This window comes from Rhipicephalus sanguineus, chromosome 1 (assembly GCF_013339695.2).
Source record: "Rhipicephalus sanguineus isolate Rsan-2018 chromosome 1, BIME_Rsan_1.4, whole genome shotgun sequence".
NCBI lineage: Eukaryota > Metazoa > Arthropoda > Arachnida > Ixodida > Ixodidae > Rhipicephalus > Rhipicephalus sanguineus.
This window is the reverse complement of record NC_051176.1, coordinates 9,528,604-9,554,918: the sequence shown is the minus strand read 5'-3', so window position 1 is coordinate 9,554,918 and position 26,315 is coordinate 9,528,604. Positions and strand designations below refer to the sequence as shown.

Below are 26,315 nucleotides of genomic sequence, written 5' to 3'. Positions count from 1 at the left end.
CCATACACATACAGAACGACACGGCGACTCTAAAAGCCCGCCGACAATGTTCATATAGTTGCAATAAGAAAATCATCGGTCATTCCACTCTGTGAATGTGGTTGACGGTAGTTAGCAGATCCTTTACTAAACACAAACGCATTGCGGGGACGGCATTTTTCAAGGGCCAATATAAGCCGTATACTCTCAAGATGTGAAGGGAGTATGATATTTTATTACTTTTTATTATTTCATTATTTGCTCGAATACAGCCAATTCCCTTAAAGTCGGCTTCACTTCTAAACACACTCGCACTGCAGAGAAGGCGTTTTTTCAGGGGCAATATAAACAGTGTGATATCAAAATGTGAAGGTTTTAGGACGTCTTTTTATTATTCTACTCATTGTTTGAATACATATTCATACTTTGCAAGCGTGCATGTGTAGCTTGGTGAGCTGAAGGAGCGGAGGCGGCAAGGTGCTGAAGCTTACGTCACGGTATTTAGTGAGCCATGCTGTAGGGCAGAACGTGTTCTTTAGTTGTGGAGCGTCCGGCACTAGTCGCGCAAAATGTCTTTTCGTGTTCATCAGGTGGATTGGTACTGTGTGACAATGCTTACTGTAACACTGAGTGGCGTGTTGTCTGCGTTTTGCTCCAACTGCAGAACATGAACGATTGAGCTTTTCTTAAAATTTACGACGGCACATGTGAAGTGATGACAAACTCGTACTCGTGGGGAATATTAATTGTGTATTGAAGAGTGATCGATCAACAACAGCAGTGATGTCTTAGCACAAGCGATTGTTGAGTATCAGTTGGTCCATACAGCAGAGTGCCTGGTTAGCTCACCAAATGTGAAGTATACTCACTTTGAGGGCACAAACAACGCGCAATTAGGCCGGCTGTACCTGTCAGCCAATGCAGTAGCACAGCGTAGCAGTCTTTCTCTGATCGCTGCCTTGTAAAATACCACATAGGTTCCAAGAAAGAATCGAATAGCTTTTCGTGGCAACAGTGGTAAACGAACCGTAATCTCTTAGATGACCAGTCAGTTAACGTCTCATTGAGATAGGCAAATGAAAGATGACAACAAACTGAGGAGCTTTCGAAGCAACAAATGAAAAAAAATAGAGAGAGATATCCATTGTTTCATGGCTTGAGCCCAAAATAAAGGAGAGGGCTTAGGCTGATGCTTTAGAAGCTCACCGCGCTTGAATGTGAAAAACGCCAGGCCTGCGCGGAAAGCGCGGCACAGTCACAGCGAAAGCTGGAAGAGCGGCATTTCTAGAGCCCGTTGTAAGCTCTCTTCGGGCTACTAATACAAGTACACTAGCAAGGTGGCCACTACGCCATAAATCAATTTTTGTGATGTTGCTACTACGCCATTATTCGTCATTCTGCGGAGAAGCGAGGTACCAGCTACAGATTTGTAAGGCATTAGGTGCACTTTGTTGATGTGACGACTGATGACGATGAAGAATTATGGCTGAGGCCTTTTTTATGGGTTGGAAGCTTTAAACGACACACTAGTTACGTTATTCTAAAGAGACAGGGCGTGCAAACACCGACACAAAAAAGACGTCAGGACACCACAAACGCCGACTAACAACTGAAGAGACGCACAACGGCTGAAAATAAAGAAGGCAAGAAAACGTATCTGCGCATGCCCATGCAACAGGCGAACCTATCAATCCGGCACGCGTGGCGGTCTACGTGGAAGATAACTGTTAAGGCATTTGATTTCATCTTTATGCAAGTTAATTGACGGTTGGCTCACGCATGCGCTACCACTATTCTCGATATGCCATGCTTCAATCATCAGGCGCGTTTCTTCATTTCTATGACGGTACAACACTGCGCATTCATCGAATTTTGTCGTGCACTTACAATCTCGACAATGTAAAGATAGATTAGAAGGTGAGCCTCCTGTGAGCGATCTCTTATGTTCCAACAATCTCTGATTAATGCATCGGCCCGTTTGTCCTACGTAGAAGCGGCCGCAGCTGAAAGGGACCTTATATACCACGCTCGTACGGCAATCAGTGAGTTTGTTGGTGTCTTTTACGAAACAAATATCGGTCCGCTTCTTGTCTTTTACTCGCTCATTCTTCCTCTGCACGGCGGCACAAATCTTACCTAGCTTATTGGCAGCCGTGAAAACAACATTAACGCCGTATCTACTTCCTACTTTCTTTAGCCTGTGAGATACGCAATGAATGTACGGTATACCTACGACACGTTTCTTCCTATCGCTTTCTGCAACCATTCTTGGACTTAACACAATAGACTTATTTAAACGTTCAGCGACCGTGGCCATTGCATCACGAGGATACCCTACATCTAAAAGACGCGTAACCTGTGCGTCAAAGCTATCACTCATTTTGTGCTCACACGACTTGGTGAGGGCTTATTTAAGGCAAGACATGGCGATGCCGTTTTTAACAACCTTCGAGTGCTTCGATGAAAAATTTGACATCGGTTTCGAAGATCTAGGAGAATACTGCCAGCACACGTGGTTCTTCTGGAACGTTAAAGAAATGTCTAGAAATTGTATTCCATTATTCTGAGGCACCTCTTTAGTAAAGCTCAGCCCACCTCCATTTAATTCAAATTTTTCGCTCACGGACGTTACCACCTTTTCAAAGTCCTCACCACTACAAAAGATTAAGTAATCGTCCACATAATCAAAAATCTTAATAACCGAATTACCTCAGGCGCCTTCCAAAAGATTGTCAATCTTGCTAAGGTATATATCACTATGAACCGGAGAAACCTTCAGAACCAATACATATCCCTGATTTCTGCACATAAACGCCTTTCCTTCCAGCCTGCCAGCGTCGACTTTAAATACATGGAAATGATTTCTAGAAATGCCCCGGTAGAAACGCCATATTTATCGGTGAAAACCGTCTCGTGCCCTTGTTCGTTAATACATTCATTAACACACTTTAACAAGTCCTCATGCGGCAAAGAATAATACAGGTCTTCAATATCCATACTACAAGCTTTACAACAGCCGGGGTTCTCCTCTGAGAGGAACTGAACTAGCGACTGAGAATTACGCATACGAAAAGGGTCTGAAAACTCAAAGAGGATAAGCAGTTCTGCAAATAACTAGATACAGCGACTTGCCAGGTGCCTTCCTCTCAAACGATTGCTCGAAATGGGATCTCGTTCTTATGTGTCTTGGCTGAAAAAAGAATTCTAAAGTAAGTGATTTAGCCTTCTTGACATTACAAGCTATTCTCTCAAGATTATGTCTTAACAAAAGGTCGACAGCACGTTGCCTAACTACCGATGGCTTACGTTTTAGCTTCCTAAAATTCTTTTCTATGGCTGTTAATGCTTTTTCTGAGAACAAACTGTCCGGCATAATTACAAAATACCAACTTACCAACTAGCTCAGCTCTCTGTTATTCTTAGTTATGTTATTCACATTGTGTGACGCCTGGTCGCTATTTCACTCTCCCACCACGCTATATAACAAAGGTTGACTAAAAGATGGGGAAAGAACTTCACTGGGACCCTGAGGAAATGGATCATGGGGCCTCTGTACTTCCTTGGCAACCAATACCAGTGCACTTGCGAGGAACCCACTACGCTATAAATCATCATAATTGTTGTGAAGTAAGGAAGCAGCCACCATTCCATTTTTCGTCATTCTGCGGAGTACCCGCTAAACAATTTTAAGGCATTATGTGCACTTTGTTGATGCAGTGCCTGATGACGATGAATTATGGCAGAGCCCTTTGTAAGGGGTTGGAAGCATTCAACAACCCACTCGTTGCGAAATTCGCATTGTGTGACGACTCGTTACAAATTCACGTTGTGTGACCGCCTGGTTGTTATTTTACTCTTCTACCACGCTATCTTACATATATGTTAATGTGGTTCCTTCGCAACATGAAGCCTGTATAGGGTCTCCTTGCAAAGCAGTTTCAAACACCGGCATGGGTCTGAGGTAGAATACTGGGCTCCTGCATGGATGGCCGAGGTTAGAACCCCGTTCCAATCTGGATATTTCTTATTTCGTTTTTTTTTTCTTATTTACGCGCGCTAGCGGTTACGGCACACCGGCGGCGGCGGACAACTACGGCGCCAAAAACGGCTGATGAACTGATCTCATAACATGTTTCGCTGTGTGGTGAACTTCTGGTCTGAACTGTGGCGTCAATTTCGCCACTTTAAGCGTTGCCTTCGGGTCTTCGCAGCGTCTCAAGGGAGTGGACACCGTAACTGGGAAGTCGTGTTCCGCAGGAGAAGCCGTGAGGCAACAAAAGTTCGTAACTTTCTTTGGGAGAAGTGGCGTTCCTTCACTGAATGCTTGGAAGAAGTGCAACAGAAAATCAGCTGCAGCTGCTGCGCCTGTAACTACGTAAGAGTGCTCAGGTTCCTGCCAAAGTCCATTATGTGTTAAAATGTGGGCCAAAGTTAAGCAATGAGCCTAATGTTACACCTGTATCTTTGATCGGGCTTGTAAGAAACATTGCTTGCCGTGCTGGGGATGACGAGCAGAATAGATGTTTATCTGAGGGTGTAGATTGCTTGCGTCCCATTTGTCGCTATGATAGGGCGATGGAAAATGCGATTACGAATTCGGTTAATTACCTAAAAGTAAATAACCTCGCATTGCTCGTTTCAAATAAGGTGGGTGGGTTTGTAGTGCTCCCCAACTCAGCGTATCGTGAAAAAGCAGAAGCCGCAGTAGATGAGAACTTTCTTTGTTCCGAATGCTCTTCAGCACAGCTGAAGAAGAAAGCCATAGCGTTGTGCAAGGATATGAATCTAGAAGGACTTAGGAAGTGCATATCAGGGACGAAGAACGACATGTTGGGGCTCTTCTTCTCTGCCAAGACACACAGAGAAAGGATGCCATTGAGGTCGATTGTAACAAAAAAGGCTAGCTGGCAGGGTGAGCTTTCGAAGTTTCTTCAAAAGGACCTTAATGTTTAGAGAACTGATGATCCATTTCTCGCACTTAATTCGAGTTTGGTCATTCAGTACATGTAAGAGCATGAAAAAACGGAGGAGCGTTTTTTCACTTTTTCTGTTGACGTAGAAGCTCTTTTCTATTCTATTCCGGAGGATCATCTAATGATAGTGGTTAGGAACCGCGTAGAGGATTTTCGCCATGTTGCCTTTCAGAACTTTTCGGGAATTTCTATCGAAAATTTTCTGGAAATGCTTAGATTTTTACCTCTCTTCTGCAGTTGTTGAATTGAGCGGTGGTGCCTTTGTACAGAGGGATGGTATATGTATAGGTTCGCGCATTGCGCCAGTTTTAAGTGATTTGTTTTTATCCGATTTTCACAAGAGAGTGAACGCTTGTGTTGACAAAACTTTCGTTGCAATGATTTTTAGATATGTCGATGATTTCTTAATTTTAATGAAATGCTTTGAGATGGACGCTCAGGATGCACTCGTGGACAATGTGCTCGACGCTTTTAAAGCATGTTCTTGTGTTGGGCTAAGGTTTACGCATGAGATGCCAGTCGATGGGTGCTTACAATTCCTTGATCTCCGCATCAGCCTTAGGGAACGTACACTCTGCTGGGCATATTGCCCGCGAAGTAAAAAACCAGTCCTAAACTATAATTCGGTCTACTCTAATACTGTCAAAAGGGGAATAGCCGTGAATAGCTTTCGAGCCGCCTTGCGCAAATTCTGTGAGCACCAGGTGGCATGCAGTGTAATGCACCAAGTCAATAGACTTGTAGCGCCTCAGAATACGGCGCTCGTCAAGGAAGAAGATGTTGGTATTCGGCCGCGCGGCGGGTGCAGCGCGATAATAAAAAATCAGTTCGAAAACTGAACGCTGTCAGGGCTGGATCTTTCTCGTGTTAGCTCCGACAGTTAATGGTGACCCGATAAAGAACACACAGCCCCGATCATCCCGCATGGATCCCGCCGGCTCTGCCACCGATCCCACCGGTCCTGACGCACAAGAAGACGCCAGACCTAGCGGTGCTGCGGTCGCTGCGATCCAACATGTCAACCTGCCACCATTTTGGCCCAACAGCCCCAGCACATGGTTTCTGCAGGTCGAGGCGCACTTCCGTCTACGGCAAATCACCAGCCAACAGACCAGGTACTGTCATCTGGTGTTCTGCTTACCTCCGGACGTAGCCGACGACTTAGCTGATATTTTAGCGTCGCCGCACCCGAGCCATCCCTACGACACGTTGAAGGCAGCTATCATTTCCCGCAAGTCTGAGTCCGAACACAGCAGACTCCAACAGCTCATCACGGCTACAGAGCTCGGTGACCGTCGCCCATCACAGCTCCTGCGACGCATGCGCCAGCTCCTTGGCGGCCCCTCCGCCCCTCAAGAGGAGAAGCTGTTGCGTGAGTTGTTCCTCCAGCGCTTACCGCAGAGCATGGTCCCGGTCCTCGTGGCTGCAGGAGATGTCCCAGTAGACACACTCGCTGAAATGGCTGACCGAGTGGCAGACTACTCGCGGGCACATAGCCTCAACGCCGTTACCACACCGCCACCACCCCCGCTGCAGACCCGGCGCTTGCGAGCATCGAGAACCGTTTGGACGCCCTTGCCAGGCGCCTCGATGGCTTTGTACCTGCGCATCGTCGACCGTCATCCAAGTTCCAGATACACAGTCGCACGTCGACGCCCCCACGTTCTCCGGAACTTCGGCCAACCGACGCGCCGCGGGACGTCTCATCCTCAACCGTGTGCTGGTAACACCGCCGATTCGGTGCCTCTGCTCGCAAGTGCACTCGCCCGTGCTCCTGGTTGGGAAATGCGACGACCGGCCACTGACGGCGGCAAGTGGTACTGGTCGAAAGTCGTGCCGCCTTTTCTATGTTTCTGATAAGGTCACTGGCGCTTGCTTCCTAGTCGACACAGGAGCCCAGGTTAGCGTCATACCGGCCTCGTGTGCAGATCGCCGTCGCAACGAACAGACCTGCCCACTCCAAGCGATCAATTCCGCCATTCGCACATACGGCCAACGCTCTCTTACACTTGACCTTGGACTACGCCGTACGTTCCACTGGATTTTCATCCTCGCTGACGTCTCGCAAGCTGTTCTGGGAGCTGACTTCCTCAGTTTTTTCAACCTTGCTGTGGACATGCATGCTCATAGCCTCATTGATCTCAACACCCGCCTCTCCATCAACGGTGTACTCTGTACTTCCTCGTCAACGGGACTGCGAGCTCTCACACCTGCTTCGCCGTATGCAAAAATACTCGCCGACTTTCCCAGCATCACGAAGCCGCACACCAGAGAGTCACCGGTGAAGCATTCCATCACTCACCACATTGTGACCACTGGACCTCCCGTTTTTACACGACCCCGTCGACTATCTGGAGAACGCCTCGCCATCGCCCGTCGTGAGTTTGAGCACATGCTTGAACTCGGCATTGTGCGGCCTTCCTCAAGCAAGTGGGCGTCGCCGCTCCACATGGTGCCGAAGAAAGATCCTGGCGACTGGAGACCATGTGGGGATTACCGCGCTCTCAATGCCCACACCTTACCAGACCGCTACCCACTTCCTCACATACAGGATTTCACATCAAATTTGGCTGGGCGCACAATCTTCTCGAAGATTGACTTAGTGAAGGCTTACCATCAGATTCCTGTAGAACCCGCCGACATTCCGAAGACGGCCATCACCACCCCATTCGGTCTGTTTGAATATGTGAGGATGCCTTGTGGATTGCGCAACTCTGCACAGACCTTTCAGCGCACTATCAACGAGGTCACGCGAGGTCTCGATTTCGTATTTGCCTACCTTGATGACCTCCTTGTAGCAAGCTCATCCGGCCCTGAGCATGAAGCCCATCTGCGCACCCTGTTCCACCGCCTGGATGATTACGGCCTCGTAATTAATCCCAATAAGTGTCTCTTCGGCGTCGCTACAATAGAGTTCCTAGGCCACCTTGTCACTCCACAGGGTATCCAACCACTCGCCAGCAAAGTGAAGGCTATTCAAGACTTTCCACCCCGACTTCACTGAAGAGACTCCGAGAATTTTCTGGGCCTACTAAACTTCCATCGCCGCTTTCTTCCGAAGTGTGCCACATTCCTAAAGCCCTTGACCGACCTATTGGCTAAAAAGAAAGACCCGGCTGCGCCACTGGAGTGGACCGAGGACGCGGCATCTGCCTTCGGCACTGCCAAGAAGGCTCTAGCAGACGCCACCATGCTCATACATCCCGTCCCCTGATGCCCCAATTCGTCTCATCACCGATGCATCAAGCGTGGCAGTTGGCGCCGTTCTCGAGCAGCACGTATCCGGTTGGCAGCCCCTTGGTTTTTTCTCGCAAAAACTGAAGCCACCCGAAGCAAAATACAGTACATTTTCCCGGGAACTTCTCGCGGTATACCTCGCCATCAAACATTTTCGCCATTTATTGGAGGGCCGGTACTTTTACGTCGTTACAGACCACAAGCCCCTGACGTTTGCCTTCCATCGCAATCACAGCAATTACACTGCACGGGAGATCCGTCAACTATGCTTTATTTCTGAGTTCACTGTGGATCTCAGACACGTCCATGGGCCGGAAAATGCTGCTGCTGATGCACTATCCCTCATCGATGCCTTGTCGACCCAGCCACCACTAGACATGGAAGAGCTTGCAGCTGCCCAGAGCAACGATCCTGAGCTGCATCGTCTTCGCTCTTCATCCACGTCTCTATCTTTTACGGAGTGCCCGCTTCCATTTTCTACCTCATTAATAACGTGCGAAACGTCTACTGGTGTCCCTCGGCCCTTCGTGCCTTCAGCTTTCCGTCGGGCAATTTTTGATCAATTGCACAACATGAGCCATCCTGGTATTCGTGCGACCCAGAAGCTAGTCACATCTCGTTTCCTTTGGCCAAGCATCAATGCTGATGTCCGACGCTGGGCGCGAACCTGCGTTGAGTGCCAGCGGGTTAAAGTTCACCGTCACACCGTCACGGCAACATCCCCCTTTCGGCCTCCAGACGCAAGGTTTTCTCACGTCCATCTCGACATCGTCGGCCCTCTTCCGTCATCGCAAGGAGCCTGTTACTTGCTGACATGTGTGGATCGCTTCACCAGATGGCCGGAAGCGTTTCCCATTTCCGACATTACAGCACCAACAGTTGCTAAGGCTTTCACAAACGGCTGGGTGTCGCGCTTTGGATGCCCTTCTGTCGTCACCACTGATCGAGGTCGTCAATTTCAATCGGCCCTTTTCACCGCACTTGCCAATATCCTGGGCATTCGACACATCCACACAACTGCCTACCATCCTTCCGCCAATGGCATGGTCGACGGCTTCATCGACAACTGAAAGCTGCCCTCACTGCTCACCAGCCAAGGGAACGTTGGCTCGACCACCTCCCCTTCGTACTTCTGGGCATCCGATCAGCATTGAAAGCGGATCTCGGCTGCTCATCAGCCGAACTAGTCTATGGCGTTTGCCTGCGTCTTCCAGGAGAATTCTTCGAGCCATCATCGCCACCTTCCACTCACGATGCCTCCACGTACATTCGAGAGCTGCGCACCACGTTTCGGGACCTTGCTCCTGTGATTCCTGCCGACCGACACCCCAAGTCTGTCTTCGTCAGCCAGGATCTGCATGACTGCAGTCACGTCTTCGTTCGGCGCGACCAAATACGGCCACCACTCACACCAGCCTATGATGGCCCATTCCGCGTACTCCATCGTACACCTAAGACGTTCACGCTGGACATCAATGGCCGTGAAGACGTCGTGGCTGCCGATCTACTGAAACCTGCGTATATCGCCGCTCTCGCGTCCTCGGGGCTTCAATCTTCAGTCTGGATGCCCACATCCAAGCATGTTCACTGGGCGAGTCCTATGGCTCTAGTTCTACGGGGGGGAGCCCTGTAGCGCCTCAGAATACGGCGCTCGTCAAGGAAGAAGAAGTTGGCATTCGGCCGCGCGGCGGGTGCAGCGCGATAATAAAAAATCAGTTCGAAAACTGAACGCTGTCAGGGCTGGATCTTTCTCGTGTTAGCTCCGACAGACTACGAAGCGCCGGGTTCCCTGACGGCACCATAGTGTCGCTAGTGGAAAGCCTCATTTCAATGGTGAAGCAGGCACGACCGACCACTGGGCTGAGGGAGCAGACAACGCAGGTGCGCCCTGTACCGGTGCCGTACATGCACAGGGTGTCGCACCGCCTCAAAAATCATCATCATCATCATCATCCTGTCTACGCCCACTGCAGGGCAAAGGCCTCTCCCATGTTCCGCCAATCAACCCGGTCCTGTGCTTTCAGCTGCCACGTTATACCTACAAACTTCTTATCTCATCTACCCACCTAATTTTCTGTCTCCCCCTCATGCGTTTGCCATCTCTTGGAATCCAGTCAGTTACTCTTAATGACCGCCGGTTATCCTGCCGACGTGCTACGTGCCCGGCACATATCCATTTCTTCTTCTTGATTTCAACTATGATGTCCTTAACCCCCGTTTGTTCCCTGACCCACTCTGCTCTCTTCCTGCCTCTTAAGGTTACACCTATCACTTTCCTTTCCATCGCTCGCTGCGTCGTCCTCAATTTAAGTTGAACCCTCTTTGCAAGTCTCCAGGATTCTGCTACGTAGGTAAGTACCGGTAAGATGCATATGTTATGTACCTTCCTCTTGAGGGATAGTGGTAGATTACCATTCATGATTTGATAATGCTTGCCGAGGGAGCCCCATCCCATCCTTATTCTTCTAGTTATTTCACTCTCATGGTTCGGCTCCGCGGTTACTACCTGTCCTAAATAGACGTACTCCTTTACAACTTCCAGTGTCTCGCCACCTATCGCAAAGCGCTGTTTTCTGCCAAGATTGTTCCACATTACATTAGTTTTATGCATATTAATTTTCAGACCTACTCTTCTACTTTCCGTATCCAGTTCAGTAATCATGAGCTGTAATTCGTCTCCCGCGTTACTAATCAATGCAATGTCATCAGGGAATCGTAGGTTACTGAGATACTCTCCATTAACTCTTATCCCTAACTCTTCCCAATCTAGGGCCCTGAAAACCTCCTGTAAACACGCGTTGAATAACATTGGAGAGATCGTGTTTCCCTGCCGTACGCCCTTCTTTATTGGAATTCTGTCGCTTTCTTTATGGAGGACTATAGTGGCTGTGGATTCGCTGTAGATTTCTTCCATTATGTTTATATAGGCTTCGTCGATGCCCTGATTCCCCAGTGGCTGCATGACTGCTGATGTCTCCACCGAATCAAATGCCTTCTCGTAATCTATGAAGGCTATGTATAGGGGTTGGTTGTATTCCGCGCATTTCTCTATCACTTGATTGATAGTATGAATATGGTCTATTGTTGAGAAGCCTGTGCGAAATCCTGCCTGGTCCCTTGGTTGATTGAACTCTAATGTCGTATTAATTCTGTTAGCAATTACTTTTGTAAATAGCTTGTAGACAACGGACAGTAAGCTTATGGGCCTGTAATTTTTCAGGTCCTTGACGTCCCCTTTCTTATGGATCAAGATGATGTTGGCATTCGTCCAAGATTCTGGTATCCTCACCATCGAGAGACACTTCGTGTAAAGGGTGGCCAGTTTTTCTAACATAATCTCTCCACCGTCTTTCAACAGCTCTGATGTTACCTGATCCTCACCAGCTGCTTTGCCTCTTTGCATTCCCTTTAGGGCTCTCTTTACTTCTCCTGTCAATACTGGTGGGATGTCAGATTCCTCTGCGCTATTACTGCTTCTTACGTTATCATCCTGACTGTCTCGGCTGCTGTACAGATCTCTGTAGAACTCTTCCGCTACCTCAACTAGTCTATCCATATTGGTTGTGACCTTGCCTTCCTTGTCCCTTAATGCATACACCTGATATTTGCATATGCGCAGTTTTGTCTTCATAGCTTTGAGGCTTCTTCCGTTCTTTAGAGCATGCTCAATTCTCTCCATATTATATTTTCTTATGTCGGCTACTTTACGCCTATTGATTAACTTCGAAAGCTCCGCCAGCTCTATTTTGTCTGTTGCATTTGAGGCTTTCATAGCTTGACGTTTCTTAATGAGGTTTTTCGTCTCTCGGGATAGCTTACCAGTGTCATGTCTAACGACTGTACCCCCGACATCCACTGCACACTCCTTAATGACACAGTAAGATTATAATTTATTGCATAAACGCTAAGGTCGGTTTCCTCGGTTAAAGCCGCGTGCCTATTCTGAAGTGAAACTCTGAATTGCTGTCCTTTCCCTCTCAGAGCTAGTTCATTAATCGGCTTCTTGCGTATCAGTTTCTGCCGTTCCTTCCTCACGTCTGGTTGAATTCTAGATCTTACCATTCTATGGTCACTGCATCGGATCTTGTTAACTACTTCCGCTACTTGTACAATGCCCGGGTGGCCGCACATTATGAAGTCTATTTCAGTCTATTTCAGTCATTATGAAGTCTATTTCAGTGCTGCCTCAAAAAGGCAGCACTGAAATGCGGCGTCTCAGTTATTTTCAGTGCACTGAGAAAACTTTCTGGGATGTGCCGCATATTGAATGCTACAGAGGGTGCTCGAGCCTCTGAGAAAAAGCATGTCACGCGCTTCGTGGAATGCTCAGTCGCAGTGATATACATGATTCCACTGTCGTGCGCAAAGTGCTACATCGACCAGACGGGTCGTTGTTTAAACGACCGTCTGAGGGAACACCGGGCATCCGTCAGTGCTGTCGCTGCCGCTGGCCATCTTGCTGATCATTGCCGAATGTGCTCAAGTGGTTGCGAGGGCAATCAGACAGAGAGATCTACGAGGCCTTCTGCATAAGAAAAGCGGTTGATTGGTGTGTAAGTGCACCGTCGCTTGCCCTCAGCAACAAGGAGTGCGCATACTTGGAACGTAATCTGCGCATAGAACCCTTAAACTAGTTATGACACGTTTCATTAACATATGGCATGAGAAGGAAAAAAAGCTGTGACGTTTATGGGGGCGTTTTTTTTTAATGTTTTCTTCCGTGTAGCGCAGCCTCCTGCGCAGCCTATGATTTCCTGTTTCTTGTGGAAGTAAATGATCAGTTGAAGTTTAGCGCTGCGTCCTGTCTGCCGTCTTTTACCTCGTCCTTTGTGTGTTTTTCGCGCTAGTAGACATGTCCGCAGTCATTACGCACCAACTAGCCCATCTCGCCTCTCTAATACTGCTAAGTTCTTCAGACATCACGAGGCGCTTTTAACCCGTTGACGCAGATCTATTTAGGCAGTGGTGAAGATTGCCGCAGTTGTCCGACGACTCCCAAATAGCATTAGAGCTACCGACATCGCAAATAAAAGTAAAAACGGCTATATATAAACGGCTATATATAAGCTGAATTCTGGTCAATCACCCGCGTCAGACGCCCCTCGTGTTACAAGACACTTAAAAATGAATTATCCCACAGGTGTCTTGAATGGGTCTTGTGAACTGAACGACCTGCCTCCGTCGTTTAGTGAAGCACATACAGTTTTGATACCTAAGCCGGAACACACCGAGAAGTCATGAAGCATATATGTGGGAGAGGTGGAGCTTGGCCCAGATGATCGCCTCAGGAAGCATGCTTCCTGAGCCGTCCAAGAAGGCATACACGTGGCTGCGCATTGCTCAAGTTTTGGGTGTACACCTGAATTTGAAGCTTTGTAGCGCTGTACACTCATTCCGACCAAAATACAAGGGAAATAAAAAAACTGGGGGACGCTTAAGCTGCGCCTTTAAGAGTTGAACGCGATAGCGATATCCGGCCCCATCCTCATCGTGCTCTATTTCGCTTGTCATTACGTTCAGTCGCCCGGTCTCACACACGCACACACACTCGACATACCTAGAGTAAAGGTACAAGGTTTCCGCCCTCTTCAACAGCACTTTTATGACAACAGTGTGCCCACTACGTGTGTGTAAGAGAATGCACGCACTAATATGTGTTCCCTTTGTAATGGGTGGCATGCTTTAAACCAGCAGCAATTACGCCTGTGATTCGAAGTTGCAATGCACCCACTACGTGTTTGTAAGGGAATACGCGCAGTAATGTTTGTGCCATTTGTTATCGGTGGCCGGCTTTAAACCACCAACTCGTGATGCAATTCACATTAGAGCTGTGCACGAGCCGTATTTCCGAGCCCGAGCCCGGCCCGGGCCCGCTGACTTTGTCGAAGGCCCGCCCGAGCCCGACGGCAAAGGGCCCCGAGCCCGCCCGGCCCGGCCCGCTCCGGCCCGGCCCGGCTTTTTGAAGGTTCGTTGCGAAAACAAAACATCGTTTTCCAGTAATTTGGCATTTCATTGAGCATATCAAATATGATCAAACGACACAAGACAAACAGTCTCTATTACACAGATTACAAACTGTCGTGCAAAAACAGCAAGCAGTCCAACGATTCCGGCTTCAACGAAGTGCGGCGCTTTCGCATTATGTAGCCTGCCGAACTGAAGTTACGTTCGCTGCTTGCACTCGTCGCCGGCATTGCTAATATAATTTTTGCCAGCCTGGCAATCTTGGGATATCTCTGCTGCTTGTTTTTTTCAGAAGATTAAAACTTCAGATGGACAAGAGGGTGATTCCATGGAGAGATAATCGGACAGCTCATTTTTTGTAACTGCTACATTCTCACCACTGTCGCTCCACTCGCTGAACAACTGCATTGGAAAGGAAAAGCGGTAAAGGGCGGTCGCGGAAAAGGCGCTGTATGCGTGCTGGAAGACAAGTCCCGCTCATTATCTATATTTCGGGCTTGAGTCGGGCTGTGCGCCGGGCCCGAGCCCGGCCCGCTACAACTCCAAGTAGCCCGGCCCGGGCCCGAGGTGAAATACGTCGGCCCGCCCAAGCCCGGCCCGCGGGCCGGGTCGGGCTCGGGCTTTCGGGTTACCCGGAGCCCGTGCACACCTCTAATTCACATGGTGTGACGCCCGATGGCAATACACGCTTGTTGGTGAGGCAATAAACCTTGGTGAGGGAATATTCGCTTTCACCCCGTTTTACTTCGATATTACATCTCGTGCTGTGACACCTGTACAGAGGACGTGTATGTTTGTGAAGCATTAAAGTTAATTTCAATGTAGTTTCAAGCAATGGAGTGGCTCTGTGGTAGAACACCCGCTTGCAACGCAGACGGCCTGGGTCTCTCTCGAACCTAAGATTTTTTTTATTATTTAAAAATAATTTGCATCTTTCTCGAATTCTCGGTGACGGCCGAGATGATGATTTTTCGCTCACAACTTACGACGCCGACACCGGAATTTCTGTGGAACAAGCTCTTTAACGCTATCGTGTTAATAGAAGCTGCAGTAATGGCCAGGGTAGACAGACAGTGCATAAGTATGCCTTCGGTTGCAGTCTAAGAACGAACTATACACTAAGTGCAGCATGCGGTACTTTCAGTTGCAAAAATTAATGTTATCATTTTGTGATGTTACCATTGTTTTTATCTTGCTGGCTGGCTTGTTATGATTTTCGGTTTCTGTAATAATAGTAATAATAATAATTTCTGGTGTTTAAGGGCCCAAAACCACAATATGATTATGAGGGACGCCGTAGTGGAGGGCTCCGGAAATTTCGCCCACCTGGGGTTCTTTAACGTGCGCATAAATCTAAGTACACAGGCCTCAGACATTTTCGCCCCCGTCGATAATGCAGCCGCCGCGGCCAGGATTCAATTCCGCGACCTTCGAGTCAGCAGTCGAGCGCCATAACCGCTAGACCACCGTGGCGGGGCTTTCGGTTGTTGTGATTTGTGGAAGTAGATTGGTGAAGGCGAACGGTTACCGTTATAAATTTATGTGCCCATACAATAGAGGTCAAGTGCGAAGCTTAGCGCTTGCGTTGGTCGCCTTCATTTCACCCCTTAATCGAAAGTTCTTGTGATAAACACCTTCATTTCACCACTTAATCAAACGTTTTTGTGCTAAGACAACATCGTTGACTACAAGGCAGCCAGATCTTGCTAAGTTATATTGTCACGACTAAAAGCCGGCAGACTGACAGAGGACAACGAAGTGAGGAGGACGAGCAGCAACCACGGTCGCTCTCTGAGGAAGACGACGTTGAAGTGGCTGCTCTTTTGATCTGTCAATACAGACCTTGTTTTCCTTGTCGCACCGTGGTCCTGTGTCCTGTTCTTTCCGCGTTGCGACACTGGTGGAGGTGCTGGACTTCAACGCCTGATGCTCAACACTCCTCCCAGGAGCGGCACTGTCAGTGCAATCCCAGATACCGTTCCTGCAGTAGACACCCCTGTCCACCGCTACAGTCGCCGGCTGCGTGGCCTAAGTCACGAGGCAATCCCCCTGGAACTTCCCCAGCCAAGTACTCCGTCTGGAGAAATGGCAACCGCCGGCGCTTCACAGGTGACTGTTGAGCAGCCTCGGATTCCTGAGACCTTCCACGGTGAAGCTTATGAGGACGTCGAGGATTGGCTCGAGCAGTATGAGCGAGTCGCCAAGGCGAATCATTGGAACGTCGAGCAGAAGCTGTCGCGCGTGTACTTTGCCCTGGCAGACAGCGCTCGTACGTTGTACGAGAACCGGGAAGCCACATTGTCTTCCTGGGATGCATTTCAGCAGCAACTTCTCGGAACCTCTGCGAACAGCGACCGTCGCGATTCCGCTAAGCAACTCATCGAGTCGCGCATACAAAAGCCGAATGAGAGTGTCGCCATGTTTGCGGAGGATATGACCCGCCTGTTTCGCCGAGCTGACCCCGAGATGCCTGAAGCTAAGAAACTCCGCTATTTGATGAGAGGCGTCAAAGAACAGCTTTTTGCCGGACTCCTTCGCAACCCGCCAACAACCGTAGCGGAATTCATCAAGGAGGCTACAACCATCGAGCGAGCACTCCAGCAAAGGTGCCGCTACCACGACCGACCAAACAGCGCATCGATAAACGTCTCTGCTTTGACTGCCGGCAGCGAGTGTTCTCTGCGTGAGCTCATCCGCGAGGTCGTTCGTGAGGAGATCCGCAACCTCCTTGTGACTCCGCAAGAACCCGCCATGGCTTCTGTCGCAGAAGTTGTGCGGCAAGAAATCCGCCAGGCATTGTCGTTGCCCGAATCCCCATCACATCAGCGGTCTGTAAACTACGCATCTGCCGTCCGTCATCCTACTCCAGTGACACACAACCCGTCACCACTGCCTTACTACAACGTCACCACAGGACCTTACAACGAGTCATTGACCACAGCGTACAATCCGCCACCGCCCTTGACCCCAGCGTACAATCCACCGCCGCCGACTCCACAGTCTAATGTGCCTACGGAAGCATCGCCGCTCTACCCTTCGCCGACATCTGCAACTTGGTTGCCAAGGATGCCCACCAGTCGACCATTCGTCCGTGAGACGGACTTGTGGCGCACCGTCGACCGGCGTCCACTTTGCTTCCATTGCGGAGAAGCCGGCCATGTTTACCGCATCCGCCCGTATCGTGACCACAGATATGACACCACCTTCGCACCGACCTTCCCTCGTACTCGTTTTGATAACCGACGTGGCAGCAATGCATGCCCGCAAGCACAGCCACTCGATACGCCGTATCGTCGATCCCGCTCACCGTCGCCTGCACCAAACTCACCGCACCACCGCAGTTACGCCGACGCGGTCGGGGCAGATCGCCTAGCCCTCGTCGGGGAAACTAACAGCAGCGACCTTTGGGGGGAAGGTTGCCGCCCGTCGAGATGCTACAACACCCCCAACGTCTTCAGTACGACACAATACGACGGACGATACGACGGATGATACGACGGACGATACGACGTTGCCGCAAGCAAAGGAAATCGTAAGCGCCAACTTAGACGTTCGCATAGACGGACACCCAGTAACAGCGCTGGTAGATACTGGTGCAGACTTCTCTATTATTAGCCGGAAGCTCGCCGACTGCCTAAAGAAAGTAAAAACTTTATGGACGGGCCCCAACATTAGAACCGCGGGGGGTCAATTGGTGACGCCAACAGGCAAATGTACCGCTCGAATTAATATCGGCAGTTCGGATTTTGTCGCTACTTTTGTCATTTTACCGGAATGCTGCACAGATCTGATCTTGGGAATGGATTTTCTGCGTGAATACGGCGCCGTTATAAACATTCCTGACAGATCGGTTACGTTTTGGATGGCCCCTGGTCAGATTTTGGATTCGCCCTGTACAGATCAACGACGTAAACCTCTGCGCGTCTTCGACGATGACGTCACCATCCCACCGCGGTCAAGCGCACTTGTGGCTGTGACATGTGACATGCCAAGCAACTCTGCCAACATTGCCGAGCAAATTCCGACGCTGCTATTCAGTCATGGATTGTCTATTGCGAGAGGCGTCGTGAACATAAACAGCGGACACACGCAAGTCCTTGTTACGAACTTCAGCTCCGAGCGCCGACATCTGACGAGAGGTATGGCAGTCGCGTACGTGGAAGAGCTCACTGAGGTGACAGAGTGCTTGACTGTTCAGCAAGATGATTCAACTCACCCGCCGTCCGAACCTCTATCCGTTGATGTGGGCCCAAGTTTGCTGCCTGCGCAGAAGCAAAGCCTCCTCGAGCTAATTAACCAGTTTCAGGACTGTTTCTCTTCGACTTCCAGAGTTCATCAAACGCCGTTGACGAAACATCGAATCATAACGGACGACGCGACCAGACCCATACGGCAAAACCCGAACCGGGTAGCTCCGCGGGAACGAGAAGCCATTGAAAGTCAGGTGCGACAGATGCTTCAAGATGATGTTATTCAACCGTCGAAGAGCCCTTGGGCATCGCCGGTAGTATTAGTGAAGAAAAAGGACGGCACCTTACGATTCTGCGTGGATTACCGGAAGCTCAATCAGGTCACAAAAACGACGTTTACCCGCTACCACGTATTGACGATTCACTCGACCGACTACGGCATGCGCGTTATTTTTCGTCGATGGATTTTGCGTAGCGGATATTGGCAGATAGAAGTCGACGAAAGGGACAGGGAAAAAACAGCATTCGTGACACCTGATGGTCTTTATGAATTCAAAGTACTTCCATTCGGCTTGTGCTCAGCACCAGCAACATTTCAGCGTCTAATGGACACCGTGCTATCAGGCCTCAAGTAGCAGACGTGCTTAGTGTATTTGGACGACGTCATCGTATTCTCTGCGACATCTGAAGAACACATGAAGCGACTGCACGCAGTATTTCAAGCTATACGTTCTGCTGGGCGAACGCTTAAGCCTGAAAAATCCCACTTTGGCTTCGAAGAGCTTCTGTTCCTGGGGCATCTTGTCAGCAGTGAAGGTGTGCGGCCTGACCCCAAAAAAATAGCTGCCGTTGCAAATTTTCCAGCACCAACTGACGAAAAGGCAGTCAGACGATTTTTAGGACTGTGCGCCTACTATCGACGCTTTATTGAGAACTTCTCACGCATTGCCTCGCCACTGACACACCTCACCAGAGAAGACGTCGCATTCGTATGGGATGACGAGCAGCAAAAAGCGTTCAACGAGCTGCGGCAACGCCTCCAAAAGCCACCGGTCCTCGGACACTTTGACGAAGATGCCCCGACAATAGTTCACACCGACGCCAGCAACGTCGGCTTAGGAGTTGTACTCGTGCAGCAGCAAGATGGCGCTGAACGAGTAATCGGTTACGCTAGCAGAACCCTTTCCCGCACGGAAGAGAATTATTCCACCACAGAAAAAGAGTGCCTTGCGGTGGTGTGGGCGGTTATAAAGTTCCGCCCATATTTGTACGGCCGTCCTTTTAATGTTGTCAGCGACCATCACTCCCTTTGTTGGCTGACGAATTTAAAAGACCCATCAGGACGATTAGCGCGCTGGAGCCTCAAGCTTCAAGAATTCGACATGGCTATTGTCTACAGATCGGGGAAGCGACATTCAGATGCCGATTGCCTTTCTCGTGCTCCATACGAGCCTGCGAATGTAGAAGATGACGACGCAGCCTTTGTCGAAAGTTGTAAACACGACTACAGTAGCACAGCTGCAGCGAGACGATCCGGAACTGGAGCCCATAATTCGTTTTTTGGAGGGTCGCACTTCAGCTGTACCGAAACTGTTTGCGAGAGGACTATCATCATTTTGCTTGCGCAACGACGTCCTGTATAAAGTGAACTTTACGCCGAACGGAAGCGACTACTTACTCGTCGTTCCAACATCTCTAAGGAACGAAGTATTACAGGCATGCCATGACGAACCAACATCCGGCCACTTGGGTTACACGCGAACGCTGTGCAGAGTGAGGCAGAAGTACTACTGGCCAAGACTGACGGCGACCGTTCAACAGTACGTTCGCACATGCCTTGATTGCCAACGCAGGAAAGTACCGCCCGTCAAACCAGCAGGCCTGCTTCATCCTATTGACATCCCTGGTACTCCATTCGCTCAAGTCGGAATGGATCTCCTAGGCCCATTTCCAACCTCGTCGGCGGGTCGTAGATGGATTATAGTAGCCACAGACTACCTTACTCGCTACGCCGAAACCAAGGCTCTGGAGAGGGGCACTGCAAGTGAAGCAGCTCGATTTTTTGTAGAGAATGTGGTTCTGAGGCATGGCGCTCCATCAGTGGTAATAACTGACAGGGGAACTGCATTCACAGCCGAGCTATTAGAGATAGTTTTAAGACTTAGTGGCACATCTCACCGGCGAACAACGGCGTATCATCCGCAAACGAATGGTCTGACGGAGCGCCTCAACAAGACACTTGCGGATATGCTTTGCATGTACGTCGATGTGGAGCATAAAAACTGGGACGAGATCTTGCCGTATGTCACGTTCGCATATAACACGGCTCACCAAGAAACAACACGAATGACACCGTTCCGCCTTCTCCACGGTCGTGAGGTGACAACTATGCTAGATGCTATGCTGCCACATGAGTGCGAAGGAGCCGAAACAGATGCTGATTACATCACCCAGCTTGCTGAAGAAGCCCGACAACTTGCGCGCATACGTATTCGTCGCCAGCAGGACTACGATTCAAGGCGATATAATCTTCGTCACCGACCAGTCTCATACACGCCGGGAGAGAAAGTTTGGGTCTGGACTCCAATTCGACGTCGTGGCCTATCAGAAAAGCTGTTAAGACGGTACTTCGGGCCCTATAAAGTTCTCCGACGTCTCACTGACGTCAACTATGAGGTTGTTCCCGATACTGCTCATGGCTCAAGGCGTAAAAGGCATGCACCAGAAGTCGTACACGTAGTTCGGATGAAGCCCTATTTGTCCGAATGAAATCATACGCTGCCAGTGCGTACAGACCCCTGTAGTTATGAAGCATCGGGACGATGCTTTCTTGGAAGGGAGGCTGATGTCACGACTAAAAGCCGGCAGACTGATAGAGGACAACGAAGTGAGGAGCACGAGCAGCAACCACGGTCGCTCTCTGAGGAAGACGACGTTGAAGTGGCTGCTCTTTTGATCTGTCAATACAGACCTTGTTTTCCTTGTCGCACCGTGGTCCTGTGTCCTGTTCTTTCCGCGTTGCGACAATATTTCAATGACCGTCAATACCCTAATTGTTCATGGACCCGATGGTACGTAACAACAGTGTGATGTGAACTGAACTGGTATAAAAAAGTTTCACTGACCGGCGGACACGTAGAGGTGCGAGCCGACGTCGCCTTCCCGGATGACCAGCGTGCCAGCGTCGAAAACCTGCGGGTACATGCAGTCGACCACCTCTCGCACCTGCGACGAGTCCAGGTTCTTCAGGAAGTCGTTCTCCATGATGGCATCCTTGATCAACTGCTTCGACCTGCAAACGGAGTCATGCCACAGACAACTTAATATGGCCTTGCGAATAATGTAGTACAGGTGGCCACAAAACAATCCGGAGCGTCGGAGTGGCCAGCACAGGTCGGCGGAGTGCGCCAGTGAAAAAATAGTGCTCAGGTCTGCGCATGCCTGATACCGCTAGCAAGCTCGCCTCGCTCCCCAGTGCATCTTGATAGGTGTTGCCTTGCTCCAAAAGAATAGATTTGGGTGCCATTCAGCGTTTCACAGGAGGGCTGTGCGGATGCGGTCTATAGAAAACGCTCTGTGAGCACGTGTGCACGCGGTGGAGCATACGCGCCCGTGCATGCGCGTTAAATCAGCGCCGGCGCCTTTGAAAGCGAAATGCTTAACTGGTCCACTACTCGCGGAATGTGACCCACTGGTCCCACGTCGCCGACAACACTCGCAGTAGCAAAAACCAGAAAGCGGCATTACACACCTCTACTGTTATACAAAGCATGTAAAAGTTATTTAAGCACCAAGTAACTATGATTAACTCAAGAGTCCCAAGACTACTTTAAAGAAATTACAGTAATTACCGAGACCAAAACACGGACATTAGACACCTCTATTAAAGGTGCTAAAGTTTATGACTAATTAAATGAACGCAATTACCTATTCATAAATATAATTAGGTGTTGCGAACAGTAATGGACTCCGTTATAAGACTGGTGATGACGTATTAGGACTATTCAAGAGTTCATTTAGGTTCATTAACTAATAAGAGTTACTTGCAAGTTAATACGAGAGTGTTTATTAGCGTTTATTGACGGCGGGATTGACGGCGACGATACACAGCGACGACAGTCACGACGGAGCGCAGACTCGCAGACACTCACGAGCACGAGCACGAGGGGCGTGCCCTTCCGAGAAGAGGCGAACAGGACGGACTCACTAGAAGGCGCTCGAGAGGACGACCCATTACAGCGTTCTATAGCTTCTCTACAATTTCCCCGGGTGCGAAAAGGGAGCCGCCTGGCGACCTAACAGCTGGTCACTATGTGGGGGTCATGGTAGGGCTTGAGGCACTCCACGTTCACAATGTCGCGCCCTCGACGGCGCATGTCCGAAGATGACTCAATACGGTTCAAGTCAGGTAGTTGACGGGGATGTGCGTTCGACGACACGGTAGGGGCCTTCGTATTTGGGCAGTAGTTTGGAAGAGAGGAAAGTTGCAGTGGTAGGGACCGATAGCCATACGGGTGCTCCAGGGAGGAACGTGGGCGCAGAAGCGTTCGTGTCACCGCGAATAATGTTCTGCCGCTCTTGGTCATGCGTAGTGAAGGTCTTGGCAAGCTCGCGGCACTCCTCAGCAAGTCTGGTTGTGGCAGAAATCGGCGCACACTCAGATCGATCCGGCTTGTGTGGAAGGATTGTGTCGATTCTGTGCGACGGGTGCCTGCCGTACAATAAGAAAATGGTGAGATACCAGTAGTGCTCTGAGGGGCGGTATTGTACGCGCAGGTGACGAATGGCAGAATAGTATTCCAATTTGTGTGATCGGCGGCGACCTACATCGAGAGCATGTCACCGAGCGTGCGGTTAAAGCGTTCAGTGAGCCCATTCGTCTGCGGGTGGTAAGCAGTAGTTTTGCGGTGAACAACGTTGCACTCTTTGAGAATGGCTTCGACGACTTCCGACAAGAAGACACGGCCTCGATCACTGAGCAGCTCCTGGGGTGGACCGTGACGCAGCATGAATCGGTGGAGCAAGAAGGAGGCTACATCGCGCGCCGTAGCCGCTGGGAGGGCGGTAGTTTCGGCGTATCGCGTAAGGTGGTCTACAGCGACGATGGCCCAGCGGTTACCGGCCGACAACAGAGGAAGTGGCCCATACAAATCGATGCCAACGCGCCGAAACGGTCGGTCAGGACATGGTAGAGGTTGCAGAAAGGCCGGCGACAGGTGCGTTAAGTTTTGCGGAGCTGACAATCGATGCAGGAACGAACGAACTTCTGCACGTAGCGGTGCATCCCTCGCCAAAAGTACCGTTGGCGAATGCGGTGGTATGTTTTCGATACCCCAGAGTGCGCACACTGCGGATCAGCGTGGAACGATTCACATATGTCAAAACGCAGACTACGGGGTATTACTAGCAAGCATTGGCGGCCGTCGGCGTTGCAATTGCGTCGGTTTAGGAGGTCGTCGCGAACGGCCAAATGGTGGGCTTGACGACGCAACGCGCGAGTGGATGGTGTGGCCGATGGATCAGTCAGCAAGTCTATCTGTTAGGCAATCCATTGATCTTTGCGCTGATCGTTGGCGATGGTGTGAATGTCGATGGAAGGAACGGCAAAGTGAGACACCGATTTGTGGGCATTGTCGTCAGGCAAGGGAGAGCGCGACAGGGCGTAGGCGTCAGCATGCTGGCGTCCATTGCGGTGGAGCACGCGGATGTCGTAGTCTTGCAGGCGAAGTGCATACCGGGCGAGACGGCCTGAGGGATCGTTCAATGTCGACAACCGGCACAGCACGTGATGGTCGATGACGACATCAAATGGACGACCATACAAATAAGGTCGGAACTTCCCAAGGTCCCAGATAATTGCCAGGCATTCTTTATCCGTAACGGTGTAGTTTGTCTCGGCTTTAGTAAGCATACGACTTGCATATGCCACGACATATTCCGGGAACCCAGGTTTGCGTTGCGCAAAGACAGCGCCGAGGCCAGCACCGCTGGCCTCCGTGTGTACCTCTGTACGGGCCGTAGGGTCGTAGTGGCGTAGTATGGGAGGAGACGTCAACAAACGACGGAGCTTTGCGAAAGCCTCGTCGCACTCTGACGACCACGAATTGAGGGGCCCGTTGCTGCCAAGGAGCTTCGTCAGCGGTGATATGATAGTCGCGAAGTTTCGGATGAAGCGCCGAAAGTAGGAGCATAGTCCTACGAAACTGCTCAGTTCTTTGACGGACGTAGGTTTGGGGAACTCTGTCACGGCCCGAAGCTTGGTTGGATCGGGGAGAATTCCGTCCTTGGACACGACGTAGCCTAGTATCATCAGCTGCCGTGCTGCAAATCGGCACTTATTTAGATTCAGTTGTAGCCCGGCGTCGCTCAAACGCGTCAAAATATGCCGCAGGCGCTGAAGATGCGTGGAGAAGTCCGGGGCGAAAACGACAACGTCGTCGAGGTAGCACAGGCACGTGTGCCATTTCAAGTTGCGCAGAACAGTATCCATCATGCGTTCAAATGTCGCGGGCGCATTACACAGCCCAAACGGCATGACGTTGTATTAGTACAAGCCGTCGGACGTGACAAAGGTAGTCTTCGTCGAGCGTCATCAGCCATGGGGTCTTGCCAGTACCCGGAGCGCAAATCGAGCGACGAAAAGAATTCTGCTCCTTGCAGACTGTCAATGGCGTCTTCTATTCGAGGTAGGGGATAAACGTCCCTACGCGTGATCTTATTCAGTCGTCGGTAGTCCACACAGAACCGCACAGAGCCGCCCTTCTTCGCAACGAGAACGACAGGAGACGCCCGCGGGCTCTTTGAGAGTCGAATAACATCGCGGCGAAGGATGTTTTCGACTTGCTCGTTAATTACACGACGCTCTGTTGGAGATACGCGATATGGACGTTGCCGCAGTGGCGGCTGGCCGCCGGTATCGATGCGATTCGTAATGGCGGACGTGCGGCCGAGAGAAGTTTGAGCGACATCGAAAGAAGAGCGAAATTCTTCCAACAGGCCCAGAAGCTGGAACGCTGGACCGGCGTAAGGTTGTCGCAATGGAAGAACGAAATACATCAGCGGTGATGAACTAGACGTGGAAAACAGCACTGAGCGTACTGGAACTGTGGCGGTGCATTTCATCTGGTTCGTCCATAACTTGTGCGTCTTCGAGGGGTTCCACGCTACCGAGACATTTCCCTTGCACCAATGTGACACTGTACGGGGATGGATTGATAACAAAAATAGAGGTGCTGCCCTTAGTGACTTGCACGGTCGCGAAAGGCACCCGCAAGCCTTTCCTCGTGCAAACACGGTCAGATAGCGAGAGGAGTGCAGCGGTGTCGGAGAGACTGGCGCAGTACTGACACCGCCGTTGATGAGTTTGCAGGCGCCTTGGTGTCGTCTTTGACAAATACCTTGCCCGCAGCCGATGGACTCTCTGCCGGCGTTAAATCAGAGAATGGTGAAACCTCTATTCCTGCGGGTGCGCAATGAATTACGGCGTCGTGGCGGGAGAGAAAATCCCATCCTAGGATTACGTTGTGAGAGCAGGCAGGAATGATGATGAATTCGGCGGCGTACAGAGCATCCTGAATAATGACGCGGGCTGTGCACACCGCTGTAGGGTGAATACTTTGGGCGCAGGCTGTGCGGAGGGAGAGCCCGGAAAGTGGCGTCGTCACTTTTCGCAGTGATCGGCTAAGTTTGGCGTCCATAACGGATACGGCGGCTCCAGTATCGATAAGGGCGGATGCGCGAACACCGTCCACAAAAGCATCTGTAGCGAAGCGATCGAACTTAGTAATGGGTCGTCCTCTCGAACACCTCCCTAGTGGGTCGCCCTCTTCGGCTCTTTTCGAAGAGACGTAACTCGCGCTGAGAGTCGGCCCGCCTTGACTGTCGCTGTTGAGTATCGTCGCCGCTAATAAACCTCTTTATAATTTGGTGGAGAGTGCTGAGCCTTCACAACAACTTCGGCCCTCGTTCGATG

General features: G+C 50.3%; 1 protein-coding gene across 1 annotated transcript in view; it reads right to left on the bottom strand.

Moving 5' to 3' along the window:
* LOC119389391 (cGMP-dependent protein kinase, isozyme 1) overlaps positions 1–26,315 on the bottom strand; it is a gene marked incomplete in the record, with an annotated part of 765,645 nt that overhangs the window by 681,631 nt on the left and 57,699 nt on the right. The window contains 1 exon segment of the mRNA XM_049413534.1: positions 21,469–21,635. Coding sequence (XP_049269491.1) covers positions 21,469–21,635 — 167 coding nt within the window.